Raw genomic sequence first — 15755 nt, 5'->3', positions numbered from 1 at the left:
CCTATATCATGAAACTTGTTCAACATAGCTTAATGTGATTCACTTCCTATGTGACAAGTGATCATCTGAGATTACTTCCATTTTTATTGAGAAACTTGCTACCATTGGGACTGTACTCTAGGGCTAAACAGTTCACAATTATTTTTCTAAGCAGATGGAATGCAATTGGCAAGATAAGGGGCAGCCTTGACGCACTCCTCTCCTAAAGCGGAAGGACGCCACTAGGGAGCCGTTAACTTGAAGATTCATTACCTGCTTTACTGAAATGGTAATAGCTTCCCTACAGATGTAGTTGAACAGTGCAGAACTTACCCAATCTGGTTTATCACTCTGATCAGCATGTCGTGGATTTGGTTCAAGTGGTGGTACAGAGTAATCTTTCACAGGTGTTGTGAACTCCACAGGCCCTGTTCCTGGCAGAGGTAGCTTTAATAAGGGATAACTGTGATAAATCAAAACAAAACAAAATTCAGGACAACAATCCTAGAAATGGTGTGCAAGTGGCTTTTCAATTATTTTCCACTCATCTTTATTAATATTAAATAAGAAATTAACTGAGCTAGGACAGGGGAACTGTGATTAATACAGGTTTCTCAGGAAATGCGACAGTAGATAAAGGAGTTTTATTGATTTGCGGGGAGGCCTCGAGTATCACAAAGGCAAGGCATGACAAATTTGCCATTTTCCAAGGCCTGTCTCCTGCGGCACAATCTCAAGACTCCCATTTGTAAACTCCACAAACATTGCAAATGTTGACAATCCTGCATTTCACTTCAATTTTCCTAGATTGACATGTCATACTGAGATGCCATTACTGAAGTTCTTATATTGCTGACCTAAAACTGATCCACCTTAAATACTAACGATTCTTGTTAAGTCTTGACACGTTTGAATTACCGGAATTATTTCAGAAGTGAAGAAACGAGTAACTTAGCGCTCTGTAAAATAAAATGATTTTTCCCCCAAGCTTAGACTCTGACAAACAATACTATTTTTTCACTTTAGTCAAAACTACATTTCTGAGGCTTTGCTTCATCCACTTTTGCACATACTTAGTAGTCAGTACCCAAAGTTGCAATTATGTTATCGACCAAAATTGGGAACAAATGTGAATCATACTAGTAACAAGCTTTCAAACTACCTAAAATTAAAGAAAATTGAAGAATTATCCTGCATTTAAGAAGCATGGCACTTTACTTCTAATTCAAGTCCGATAATTTTGTGTGATTCGCCATACCAAAATTTTTTGCCATCCACTGTGACCGACAAGCAAACAACTATATACATTGCTCTATATGTACAGTTCCAAATGCTGTCTGGAGAGACAATCCAAGTTGCAAAGTCAAAGTCGATACATCTCAATCCAACATAACCAAAACTATTGTACATAGGCTGCAAGGGAATAAAAATAACAAGTGTATTGTCCTTCCCACGAAGTAACTACTGGCAACAACTCGCATTTACCTAGCAACTACTTAACACCTTTAACATACCTTCTAATCATATTGCTTTCTGGTGAAAAATAGTCTCAGTACATACATCAAAAATATGGTAATTAAACGACTTAATGCTTTTCACAGGAACTTCAAACAAAATTTGACACTAAGTTAGATAATTCTGGCCTTGGGTGACTGCCTGTGTGGAGTGTGCAGTCTCCCTGCATCTGCATGGATTTTCTCTGGGTGGTCCAGTTTTTGCCACAGTCCAAAGATGTGCAGGTTAGGCGAATTGGCTAAAATCAACGTGCAGGGTAATGGGGATAGGGCCACGGTCGAGTGCTCTTTCGGAGGGTCAGTGTAGACTTGACGTCCAAATGGCCTCCTTCTGCACTGTAGGATTCTATGGCTTCTGGGAGGAGGTATAAAAACAGATGATGAAAAGCTTCATCAAACAGGTAAGTTTTAAGGCGCATTTTAAAAAATGAAAGTGGAATAGAGGTTGAGGTAGGGAATTCAAGAGTTAGGATGCTGGTATGTGAAGCATGTCCATTGATGGTGAAACCATTAGGATCAAGAGACTAGAATTGGAAGAACACAGAGATTTTGGGAGGATCGGAGGAAGTTACTGAGACAGTGATGAGGCCAAGACATGACATGTAAACAAGAATGAGGGTTTTCAAACTGAGGTATTGTCCGACTGTGAACCAGTATTGGTCAGTGAGCATAGAAAGAATTAGTGAACTGGACCTAATGTGAGTTAAAAGAGGAGGATTTCAGATTAACTCTGAATTACATAGATGGACAGTACAGATTAGACTAGTTGAGAGGCAATAATAAAATGGATCAGGGGAGTTTCAGCAGCAGATGAGCCAAACTGGGAAAGCATCACAGAGATGGTGGCAGGTGGGTCACTTGTATGGATTAGAAATGTATTTGGAAGCTCACCTTGGTCAAATCCGATTCCAGAGTTGCAAACAGTCTGATTAGGCTCAGATGGATGCCAGAGAGAGACATGGATTCAGAGAGGCTGGAAAGGAGTTAGTGGCAAGGTGATGTCAATCTTCCTAACATAAAGTACACTCTGGAAAGGGAGAGTGAACACTAAGAAGATGTGGTTCATACTTGAAAGAAGAGGTAGGTGATGGTTTGAGCATTTTTGCCAAAGGAAGATTTCACTTCTTCCAAGTGTTTCCAAGACAGTACAATCAGTTCAGGAGAAACATTAGTGTGGTGGGCTTCACCTCAAGTTAATTGTACCATGTTCTTAGAAGATGACAAATGAGGAGTGAGAAGACGTTAAGCTATAGCAAGGCAGGGGGAACAGTATTTCAGGGTTTGAAACTGGACATCCCTGGGAATAATAAAGTTTGACAACAATAATAAAGTTAACAGAGGTATGAAAAGCAGCAATAACGTGAAAAAATGAAAGCAAAGAGAAAAAAGCAACAATTGGAGCAGAGAAACTGAAAAAAGGAAAATCAAATGAGTCAGCTATGATTTAGCCGACCAGAATTCAACCTCTGGATTCCAAGTCTTGGGCAGAAATGCCCAAGAATGACAATCCAGTACAGTGCTGAAGGACTGCTGCATTGTCAAAGATGCTGTCCTTTGGATAAGGTGTTAAATTGAGGCCCATATAACCACTCGAGCGGAAGTAAACGATCTTATGGTACTATTTCAAAGAGAAACGGTATTCTCACTTGCACTGTGGCCAATATTTATCCACCAACCAACATAATAAAAACAATTACCTGGCCATTATCACTTTGCTGTTTGGGACAGTCTGCAGTGCATAAATTGGCTGCGACATTTCCTTCATTATATTCATCACTGCACTTGGAAATATTTAAATTGGCTATAAAGTGCTTTGAGAAGTCAGATAATTGTGAAAGGTTATGTAAATTCAAGTCTTTTATTCATTGCAAAGAAAAAATGCTAAACATGTAGAAAACGAATGAGAAAAGTTCTATAAAGAAATGTCAGGTGCTTGCAGAATAACTAAGGTACGTCTCCAATTAAGAAAAACTACTGTTGTATTAGGAATCAGAAACCTGTAAGGACTTGGACTCGGTGATAAATAAACAAGTCTAGACCAGAGACAGGGGGAGTGGTTAGGTCAGATTAAAAAAAAATTCAATAGAAACTGAGCTGGATAGCCTGAGTTCAGATGCAGAAGCTCTGGATATTTTGTACATCAGACTGACTGGGAAACATGTAAAAATGTCAATAACAGGCAGAAGGTAGAATTAGAACATTGGATGCTTAAGTCAGAGGAATATTCAAGGTTGAAAGGTAGGTAAACTGCAATTGGAAATTTAAATTTGCCCGAAATTGACTGGTTAAGTACATCTAGTGAAATGTTGTGTTTAACCATGATTGATTGAATTTCCAAGTTTTTCCTGAAATTTGAAACATTTTTAACCCCCTTCTAATCTCCTCTTGCATTACCAGGGGCAGACAGTCCTGAATCTTAATAAAGGCAATTATGATGGCATAAGACACATGTTGGCTATGATAGAAAGAATCCCTACATAGTGCACAAATAGGCCATTTGGTCCATCAAGTCTGAACCAACAACAATCCCATCCAGGCCCTATGACTATAACCCCACGTATTTACCCTCCTTGACACTAACTGAACGTGGCCAATCAATCAATCTCACCCAATCGTCTTTGGGCTGTGGGAGAAAACCCATGTGGACACAGGGAGAATGTGCAAACTCCCAGAGAGAACACACAAACTTCAGGATTTTCTAAGTTTCAATGAGATCACTTGTTCTTCAAAACTCCAGCAAGTACAGACCCAGCTTCTTCAAGCTCTCCTCACAATGTGATTTCTACTTAATTCATGGATGTGGGCATTACTGACAGGTCCAGCATTTACTGCCCATCGCCAATTGCCCTTGTGGGAGAATGGCAAACATTCATAGACCACATGGGTGAACCACAACAATTCTTTATTCCTGTCTGGTGCAAAAGGTGGCCAAACCAAATTAGGGATAATATTAGATCTGAGGCACAGACATACAAATTGACCAGAAAAACAGACTGAGGATTGGAAGCAGTTTGGAATTCAGCAAAGGAAGACAAAGGGATTTATTAAGAAGGGGAAGACGGAGTACAACATAAGCACGCAGGGGACACAAAAGCTAACTAAACGTTTCTATACATATGCCAAGACTGTAGATCCCCAACAGTCAAAAACAGGAGAATTTACAACTGGGGAAAAAGAAATGGCTAACCAACTTAATACATACTTTGGTTTTGTCTTTTGTTTGAACAGAGGGGAGTACGGTAGGATGAGAGAAGAATTGGCGAATGTGGACTGGGGGAGCGCGTTGGAAGGTAGGTCTGCTGAGGAGCAGTGGAGGATCTTTAAGGAGATCTTTCTTGGTGCTCAGCAGAAATTTATTCTGATGGTCAAAAAGGACGGTAGGAGGAGAGGTAATAAGCCGTGGATAACGAAGGAGGTGAAGGAAATTGTTAAATTAAAAGCGGAGGCGTTTAGAGTAGCTAAGAGTAGTGGGCGAGAAGAGGATTAGGAGAGGTTTAAATGTCAACAAAGATTGACAAAGAAGTTGATAAAGAAGGGTAGGAGAAACTATGAAGCTGGGCTAGCGCTTAATATAAAAAAGGATAGCAAGAGTTTTTATAAATACATAAAAAGGAAGAGGCTGGCTAGGGTGAACGTTGGTCCCTTAGAGGATGAGAAGGGGGACTTAGTGGTAGGGGATGGGGAAATGGCTGAGGTCTTGAATAACTTTTTTGTTTCGGTCTTCACGGACGGGGATGTGAATAATATGCCGGATGTTAGAGATGGAAAGGTGGTAGGACTGGAGGGTCTCGATGACATTACTGTTACTAGAGAGGTGGTGCTCGACAGACTGGAGGGGCTGATTGTGGACAAGTTCCCCAGGACCGGATGGAATGCATCCGAGGGTCCTGAAAGAAATGGCAGAGGTGATAGTGGATGCCTTGGTGGTTATTTTCCAGACGCCGCTGGATTCCGGGGAAGTGCCGGAAGATTGGAAAACGGCTAATGTTACGCCGTTGTTTAAGAAGGGTGCCAGGCAAAAGGCGGGGAATTATAGGCCTGTTAGTTTAACGTCTGTTGTAGGTAAAATGTTAGAATCTGTCATCAAGGAGGAAATAGCAAGGCATCTTGAGGGGAACTGTTTGATAGAGCAGACGCAGCACGGTTTCGTTAAAGGGAAGTCGTGTCTGACAAATTTACTGGAGTTCTATGAGGATGTGTCTAGGGCGGTGGATAGAGGAGAACCGGTGGATGTGGTCTTTCTTGATTTTCAGAAGGCGTTTGACAAGGTACCTCACAAGAGGTTATTGCAGAAGGTCAGGGGACATGGAGTTGGGGGTAGGGTGTTAGCGTGGATAGAGGACTGGTTGTCAAATAGGAGGCAGAGAGTGGGGGTCAATGAGTGCTATTCGGATTGGCGGATGGTGACTAGTGGAGTGCCCCAGGGGTCGGTGCTGGGGCCTCAGCTATTTACCATTTACATAGATGATCTGGAGGAGGGAACCGAGTGTAGGGTGTCGAAATTTGCTGATGACACCAAAATTGGTGGAAAGGTAAATTGTGCGGAGGGTGGTGAGAGTCTACAGAAGGATCTAGATAGGCTGGGCGAATGGGCCAGGAAATGGCAAATGGAATTTAATGTCGGCAAGTGCGAGGTGGTCCACTTTGGTAGGAATAACTGTAGGAAGGATTATTACTTACGTGGAGAAAAACTGCAGCAGGTGACAGTGCAGAGGGACCTCGGGGTCCTTGTGCATGAGTCGCAAAAACCCAGCTTGCAGGTGCAGCAGGTGGTCAGGAAGGCGAATGGGATGCTGGCCTTCATCGCGAAGGGGATTGAATATAAAGGTAGGGAGGTCTTGCTGCGGCTGTATAGGGCATTGGTGAGGCCGCAGCTGGAGTACTGTGTGCAGTTTTGGGCACCGTACTTACGCAAGGATATTTTGGCCTTGGAGGGAGTGCAGAGGAGGTTTACTAGGCTGATGCTGGAGTTGAGGGGGTTGAGCTATGAGGAGAGGCTGAATAAATTAGGCTTGTACTCGTTAGAGTTTAGAAGAATGAGGGGAGATCCCATTGAGACGTATAAGATGATGAATGGGATGGATAGGATAGAGGTGGAGAGACTCTTCCCGCTCAGAAAGGATAGTAGGACTAGGGGGCACAGCCTCAAGATAAAGGGGAGGCGGTTTAGAACGGAGTTGAGGAGGAACTTCTTCACTCAAAGGGTGGTGAATCTCTGGAATTCTCTGCCCGTTGAAGTGGTGGAGGCTACCTCACTAAATATTTTTAAGACGCAGGTTGATGGGTTTTTGATAAGAGAGGGGATTAAGGGTTATGGGGAGAGGGCGGGAATGTGGAACTGAGCCACGACAGATCAGCCATGATCTTACTGAATGGCGGGGCAGGCTCGAAGGGCTAGTTGGCCTACTCCTGCTCCTATTTCTTATGTTCTTATGTCTTTATAAAGGAGGATACAAGCAACATATCAGAACTGCTGGAGAACAGTGTTTAGTCAGAGGTGGGAACCAAAGGAAATCAGTCTTGTTAGAGAAATGGTGTTGAAGAAATTCAGAGATTGAATGCTGATAAATCCCCAGGGCCTGATAATCTACATCCCAGAGTCATTATGGAACTGGTCTGAGAAATAGTGGGTGCATTGGTGATCATCTTCAGACTTTGGAGCAGTACCTACAGGGAATTATAGGCTAGACAGCCTGACATGAGTAGTGGAGAAAATTCTAGAGTCCATTATTCATTTTATAGCAGAGTACTTGGAAAACAGTGGTAGAATTGGATAGAGTCAGTATGGATTTACAAAAGAGAAATCATGCTTGACAAATATACTGGAATTCTTCAAGGATGTAACTGGTAGAGTTAATGAGGGAAGCCAGTGGATGTGGATTATTTGGACTTTCAGAATGTTTTCAACAAAGTCCCTCATAAGAGATTAAAACAAAATTAAAATGGATGGCATTGGAGTTAGTGTATTACAATGGACAGAAGACTGGTTGACAGTCAGGAAACTGGTCAGTAGACAGGAAACAGTAGGAATTAATGGGTCATTTTCCAAATGGTAAGCGGTGACTAATGGGGTACTGAAAGGGTCGGTGCAAGGACCCCAGCTATTCACAATATAAATTAATAATCGTCAGCTCTGACAAAGGGTCATCCAGACTGGAAACACTGGCTATATTCTCTCTCCACAGGTGCTGTCAGACCTGCTTAGATTTTCCAGCAGTTTCTGTTTCCGATTCCAGGATCCGCGCAGTATTTTTCTTTTATATAAGTTAATGGTTTAGACGGGGAAGCAAAATGTAACATCTCCAAATTTGCAGATAACACAAAGCTAGGTGGGGGGGATGAACTGTGAAAGGAATGATTTGGACAAGTTGAATGAGTGGGCAAATGCATGCAGATGTGGTATAATATAGATAAATATGAGGTTATCTATTTTTGTAACATAAACCGAAAGGCAGATAATCTGAATCTGTGGGCTGCGTTGACTGGCCAGAATAAAATTGCCCATCCCTAGTTGCCCTTGCTCAAAGGGCAGCTTAGAGTCAAACATGTTGCTATGGCTCTGGAGTCACATGTAAAGCAGAACAAGTAAGGATGGCAGATTTCCTTCCCTCAAGACATAACTAAACCAGATGGGTTTTTTGGACAACCAACAATTGTTTCATTAGTAGATTCTTAATTCCAGATTTTTTTTATTGAATTCAAATTCCATCAACTGCCATGGCGCGAGTTGAACTAGGTCCTGATTTGGTCTACCAATAAAACTACCAGGCCATCATCTCCCCTGACTTGAGTCGGTTGCATTGAAACCGATAAAATTCTAACAGGGTTAGACTGCAGGAATCATGTTCCCAATGGTGGGGGTGTCCACAAGCAGGAGTTAGAGTCTAAGGTTACGGAGTAAACCTTTTAGAACTGTGATGAGGAGGAGTTTGACAGTGCTGAGCCTATGGAATTTGCTACCACAGAAAGCAGTCAAGGCCAAAATATTGTGTTTTCAAGGATCAGTTCAACATGGGGAGAAGGGGATCAAAAGGGAATATGGGGAAAGCGGGAACAGGCAATCGAGTTAGATGATCAGCCATGGTCTTAATGGATGGTGGAGCAGGTTTGAAGGGCCAAATGGCCTATTCCTGTTCCTATTTATGTTACAGTAGTGCACATCATTCCTTATAATGGATAGGAAAAACACTAATAAGGTTTTCTAGTCTTTCCTATGTTCATGTGAACTGATGAAATTGTTCGAAATACATTTTAGATGATGATCCTAAGTGCTACACTTAGTTATTTTGTGAGAAACAGAAAGAGGGTGTATTGTGCACAAATTCTTAAAGGAGGAACCAGGCCGAATACAACAAGTTGGGTGAAGTGAACAAGAAAATAAGACTGGCAAAGGAAGAATGTGTTAGTACAATGACATTTAACATAAAGGGAACTCCAAAATCTTCTACTGGCATACAAACTTCAACAGGTAGTAAGAGGGCGGGGTGGAGTCTTTGACGAACAAAGGGCATGACATAAACTTAGAGGTGCAGGGCAAGGACGGATTATTTAATGAGGACTTTGTATCGATATTGTCACAGGGCTATGTGCTTTTATTTTTCGCAAATATCATTGCTCAACTTTTAACTGGCTGGAAATTTTGCAATTTGAATTAAGTCAGAGAAATTCTTAAAAATGCCAAGGCCACATTCTGAGAGAGGGTGAAGAACAAATCACCCTCGGGGGAATGTGAAGAGAGAGAATTTATTTTAACCCAGACATCCATCAAAGCTCATCACTGTCTAAGGAAGAGACATTAAAAATTGCAAAGCACTGGATATTGTGACTGATCAAGGAGATTGAATAGAGGGTGGTCAGTTCTCCTACCTGTCACTGAGCTGTCACAGTACTTAATTAGAGGAAGCTGACAAAACATTGGCAGAAGAGGAAATGATAAATGTAATAGATGTGATGAAAATCAACAGGAAAACCGTACGGGAAAGGGTGACTACACAGTGGACAAACCGCCTCCTCTGGGGGCTTGCATAATAAGTTGCTGAAGGGAGTGGAGTAAATATAGCAAAAGGCAGTCAGACATAGAAAGCAGAACAGAATGGATAGACAAATGGCAGATGGAATTTAACGCGAGTTTGTGAGGTGATGCAGTTTGGCAGGAAGGACAAAGAAAGGCAACAGACTTAATGGAACAGTTCTAAGTAGTATTTAGGAACTTTGGGGTTCATTTGCATAGATCATTGAAACAGTAATTAGCAAAATACATGGGATCTTGGGGTTCATAAATGGAGGTATTAGGGACAAAAGCAGAAAAAAGGCTAAACCTTTATCAAGTTCTGGTCAGGCCACAGCTGATCATATCTGCCACTTCTGGTCAGCGTATTTTAGGAGGAATGAGGGCCCTTGAGAGGATACAGAAGAAATTTACCAGAATGGTTCCAATGAAGAGAGATTTTAGTTTCGAGGTTATGTTGGAGAAAACGAGGTTGTTCTCCTTGATGCAAAGCAGATTGAGGGGAGATTTCATCATGAGATACAACACAACGGGTTTAAATAAGAAAGCCAAAAGGGTGCTCTTCCAGTTAGCTGATGCTACGAGGAATAGGGGATATGCATTTACAGCTTTGGGCAATAGGTATAGGGAAGATGTGAGGAAGAATTATTTTACCGAGTAATGACCTGAAACACTCTGCATACGAGGGCATTGTAAGCAAAGGTGAGGAATGATTTTGAAAGGAAATTAGGCAGGCACTTAAAAATAAACTCACAAGGCTATGAGGATGAAGAGGGAATGGGACTGATTGGATTTCTCGACAGAGACCCAACATGAACTCAGTGGACCAGTTCATGATCTGGAGGAGGGAACCGAGTGTATGGTGTTGAAATTTGCTGATGACACCAAGATTGGTGGGACGGCAAATTGCGCAGAGGGTGTGGACAGTCTGCAGAAGGATCTAGATAGGCTGGGCGAATAGGCCAGGAACTGGCAAATGGAATTTAATGTTGGCAAGTGCGAGGTGGTCCACTTTGGTAGGAATAATGGTAGGAAGGATTATTACTTACGTGGCGAAAAACTGCAGCAGGCGACGGTGCAGAGGGACCTCGGGGTCCTTGTGCATGAGTCACAAAAACCCAGCCTGCAGGTGCAGCAGGTGATCAGGAAGGCTAATGGGATGCTGGCCTTCATAGCGAGGGGGATTGAACATAAAATTGGGAGGTCTTGCTGCAGCTGCATAGGGCATTGGTGAGGCTGCAGCTGGAGTACTGTGTGCAGTTTTGGGTGCTGTACTTATGCAAGGATATTTTGGCCTTGGAGGGAGTGCAGAGGAGGTTTACTAGGCTGATGCCGGAGTTGAGCTATGAGGAGAGGCTGAATAAACTAGGCTTGTACTCGTTAGAGTTTAGAAGAATGAGGGGAGATCTCATTGAGACATATAAGATGATGAATGGGATGGATAGGATGGAGGTGGAGAGACTCTTCCTGCTCAGAAAGGACAGTAGGACTAGGGGGCACAGCCTCAAGATAAAGGGGGGGCGGTTTAGAACGGAGTTGAGGAAGAACTTCTTCACTCAAAGGGTGGTGAATCTCTGGAATTCTCTGCCCGTTGAAGTGGTGGAGGCTACCTCACTAAATATTTTTAAGACGCGGGCTGATGGATTTTTGATAAGAGAGGGGATTAAGGGTTATGGGGAGAGGGCGGGAATGTGGAACTGAGCCACGACAGATCAGCCATGATCTTATTGAACGGCGGGGCAGGCTTGAAGGGCTAGATGGCCTACTCCTGCTCTTATGTTCTTATGTCCAAATGCAGCAAGATCTGGACAATATCCAGGTTTGGACTGGCAAGTGGCAAGTAACATTTGTGCCAGAGAAGTGCCAGGTATTGACCATCTTCAACAAGGACAAATCTAATCCTTGCCCCTTGACATTCAACAACACCATCACTGCTGAATCTCCCACTATCGACATCCTGACCAAAAACTGAACTGGGCCAGCCATATAAATATTATGGCATCAAGCAGTTCAAAGATTAGGAATCCTGCAACAAATAACTTACCTCCTGACTCTCCAAAGCCTGTCCACCAAATACATAGATTAGGAGTGTGGTGGAATACTCTGTACTTGGCAGATGACTGCAGTTCAAACAACACAGGAGCTTGACACCATCCAGAACAAAGCTGCCAGTTTGATTTGCAGTGCTTTCACAAGCATGTGGTCCCTCCACTGCAGAAACTAACCTACGTTCCTTAGGCAGCACCTTCCAACCCATTACCGCTACAATCTAGAAGGGGGCAGATGCATGGACACACCACCATCTGGAAGTTCCCCTCCAAGCCACTCATCATCCTGACTTGGAAATATTGCTGTTCCTTCACTGTTGCTGGGTCAAAATCCTGGAACTCCCTAACAGCATGGTGTCTGTACCTACACACCAGGGACTGCAGCGATTCAAGGCGGCAGCTCACCAACGCCTTCTCAAGGGCAATAAGGGATCAGCAATAACCCCTGGCTTAGCTGGTGACACGCACATCTTAAATGAATTTTTAAAAATGACTTACTTCTGTGCTGTAATGATTCTGCCTCTGTAAGACAGCAACCGCATGTTACATTTTTGACATGATCTAGTTTGTTCCTTTTACATTTAGTTGTACATTTTTCACATAAATACATTGTATCAAAATAGATCTGAAGTAATATTTTAACTATAAATTCCTCTTTGTCAATAAAGTCTGTTGAAATAAGGATTTTGTTACCAGTTCCCAGGACAAATAAATAAAAGCTACATTGCTCAACTCAAGCTCACACCACATAAAGCAGATATGACCTGTTGTAGCTGAAATTCCATGACATGGTTACAAGAAAACAATCCAATTGTCATGAAAGTTTTCTGTGTCTTTATATTTTCCAGAATTTTGAGTGGATGAGATTAGTTGACAAGGAAGGAAAGAAGCATTTTCTTGTCTATTATTGACAGCTATGCGAGAAGAAATATATATTTCCTTTTTATTTCTGTGTGTATATCACAGCTTTCTATATAAATTATTAAACTAATGAAGGATTACTGTTGTTTCAGCTTTTGGCCCAAATACAGTCTAGACTCAACAGTAACCTCTGCTTTGGCCAACAGTTCCAGCAATATCTTAAATACACACTGGAACTTGCCAAATGAAGGTACTTGCTATCATCGATGTTGGGGGTGAAATGGGAATCACATTTATGCTATTACTTGAAATATTTCGCGTCTGTTATACTTGTGCACTGTATCCAATTGCTCCAGTTGAAACCTCCATTGGTGACATATATTTAATTGTCAGCTGTTCGTAAATTACAAACGAGAAACTCTTCAACCTACGCCATCTTGAATTCCAAAAGCAAAATGACTTCCAACTTCAGTCATTCAATCCAGTATACAGATGATGCTGAGTTCCAAGCCGTTGTCGACTCCTTCTCTGAGGCATATGAGAAAATGGGCCTTTCGCTGATTTGTCAAAAAACTATGGTCCCCTTTCAAACAGTTCTTACAGCATAACACCACTTCCTAATGATTATAAACAATGAGATGGTAGAAAACGTGGACCATTTCCCACTTCACGGATGAAGATAGACACATAGAAATTCATCTTTGCCTTCATGTGTCTGCTTAACCTCTGGCCAACCAAGAAAAAGGATATTCAATGACAAGGGTCTCCAACCTGAGATTCAAGTCTTAGTTTACTGGGCTATCGTGATCTCTGCACTCTTAAATACATTGGAAATTTGAATAACTTACAGCAGACACCTCAAAATACTAGAGAAGGACCAAAAGTAGTGCATTTGCAAGATCCTCCAAATCTAGTGGCAAAAAAGGCAATCTAACACATCTCCCAAGGCACTAGTCACTCAAAATGGCACATCATTCATTTGCCTGATACGACTTCCAAAGCAACAACTCTACTCAAACTGAAATTTGAGGAAATGAGCACAAGAATAAGGATCTTGTGCTTCAGTTATATAGGGCACTGGTAACCACATCTTGAATACATTACACAGTTTGGTCTCCTTAATTACGGTACAATTTAAATGCATGGGATGTGGCTCAGAGGACGTTTATTGGATTGATACCTGGAATGAGTGGGTTTCTATGAGGTAAGATTAGATAGCTCCAACAGAAACAAGCCCAGTCTTACAAGAATGAGGGTTGACCTGATTCAAATATAGAAAACGACTTTGAATGGTCTTGACATGGTGGACAAGGAGAGAATATTTCCTCTTATGGCTGAGTCTAGAATGAGGAGGCATTGTTTTAAAATTAGGGGTTGTTGTCCTTTTAGCATGGAAATGACAAAATTTATTTTCTCTCTTCTGCAACTTTGAGCACTACCTGAGGTCATTGAATATTTTTAAGGCAGAGGTAGATGGGTTTGTATTAGACAAGGGAACCAGTGGCTATCAGATGTAAAAACAATGCTGGAACATCTCAGCAAACTAGCCATTTACACGTTCCTTCAAGCACTACCTGTCCTGCAGATTCTGCAGTTTACACAATGGACTTAACAGCCATCAAAAGGACCCTTTGGACTGGAGTGAATGCAAGTCAACCTTGATCATGAGGGATTACGGAAGAAGAGATTTATAATTGCTGCTGTGTTAGTATTAAACCAGTGTGTTCTCTCCATGGAAGTTTGGAGAGACAAAATCAGTAATTGTGCCAGTTTTTTTTTTGCACAACACAAGTGAACCTAGCATTGCTCTTTACTGAAGTTCTAGCAAAAATATTTAAGTTATTTGTACACCAAACCAGTTGTCTTAAAATCTTAATGTACAAACAATGCATTCTTTTGATCTGGTTATCATTTTACAAAAAAACAGAAACATGTAGTAGGTAAAAATCAGTTCCAGACATGGAGACTTCAAATAAACATCACCTAATCTGGGACACTGCTGTAGTGGCTGGCTCCGGGAACAATCCAACCACCAAATTATCTATATTTCAAACATTAATCTGTGACAGAGTTCATTACAAAGTTACTTATGAGTCAGAAGATTATGGATTCAAACCCCTTGGCAAACTTGCTAAATCTAAACAGACTCTTCAAAAAAGAACTGAGGAAGTGCTTCATTACTGAGAAACCATCTTCTGGATGCAAGTGTTACAACTGAGCTCCTGTCTCTATCCAGGCAGATGTATTATTTAAAGAAAAAACAGCATTCTCCTGTTGTCTTGGCCAACATTGCTGTCCTCAGCCGACATTATAAAAAGTTAAAATAAGCTAGCCCTTCTTTATTGGATTTAATCTGAATTTATAGTTCACTATTAATATTAATGCAAATTCTTTGTCATCTGAACCAAATACATTTCACAATTACATAAAAATCTAAATGGAGGTTTTAGGGGTGAACTGTACAGCACCAGATTATAAAATGTAATGTCATTAAGTATTTGAAAAGAAAACAGAAGTATGTGACATGCTCTTACATAAACTGCAAAACACCTAACGTTATATTTTGGCTCTCCAATCTTGACATGTACCGAGACTGTGTTTTGAGCTGTGTAATAAACTAAAAGAAATCCAGTAAAATATTAGCTTAAGAACATTTTTCCTGTAGCATGTTGCTACCAACATACAATAAGCTTAGTGATAGCATTTGCATAAATGTCTTGAGTACATGAAGGGTAAGGTAGGGAGATGACAACGACATAGTGGCATTGTGACTCAACCAGAGAACCAGGAGAATGCTCTTAGGACCTGGGTTCAAATGCCACCACAGTAGATGGTTAAAGTTGAATTCAATTTAAAATCTGGAATTAAAAGTAATGATCATTAAACTATTGTCAATTACTGTAAAGACCCATCTGGTTCACAAATGCCCTTCAGGAAAGAAAATCGACTGATCGCTATTAACATTTAAAGATAAGTTAGTAGCGAAATACAAGCATCCTCAATTTACTGGAAATTTACTCAGAACATTTTGGATTTGAATTGCACTTGTCAAGAATATTTTGTACCAGGATATGATATACTTCCCCAATTGTATACCAAATTCAACACAGTCCAGCTTCATATCAGTTGTAGGATGGTCTGGTAGTCAAATCTATTCTGGCAAGCTTGTTGAACTTCTTACAAGATGAGCTGTAAAGTTTAATTTCCTTGTCACTCATATTGCCCCTGATTGAGAGGTACAATTTAAAATAAATAGGCAGAACCTTCCTTTTCCCACAGGAGGAAGGTTTGAAGGCTGGACTGTGAGGAAACTTGGAGATGAGGGCTTTGAGGCAACAAGTTTCC

At 41.4% G+C, this 15755-nt stretch overlaps 1 protein-coding gene across 1 annotated transcript in view; it reads right to left on the bottom strand.

The window, feature by feature from the left end:
- scap (SREBF chaperone) overlaps positions 1-15755 on the bottom strand; it is a 170699-nt gene that overhangs the window by 89311 nt on the left and 65633 nt on the right. The window contains exon 3 of the mRNA XM_080194528.1: positions 313-442. Coding sequence (XP_080050654.1) covers positions 313-442 — 130 coding nt within the window. The remainder of the gene's footprint in view (positions 1-312; positions 443-15755) is intronic.

The sequence above is a fragment of the Carcharhinus amblyrhynchos genome, chromosome 8, assembly GCF_965287045.1.
Source record: "Carcharhinus amblyrhynchos chromosome 8, sCarAmb.v2.hapA, whole genome shotgun sequence".
Lineage (NCBI taxonomy): Eukaryota > Metazoa > Chordata > Chondrichthyes > Carcharhiniformes > Carcharhinidae > Carcharhinus > Carcharhinus amblyrhynchos.
This window is presented reverse-complemented; position numbering and strand designations above follow the sequence as displayed.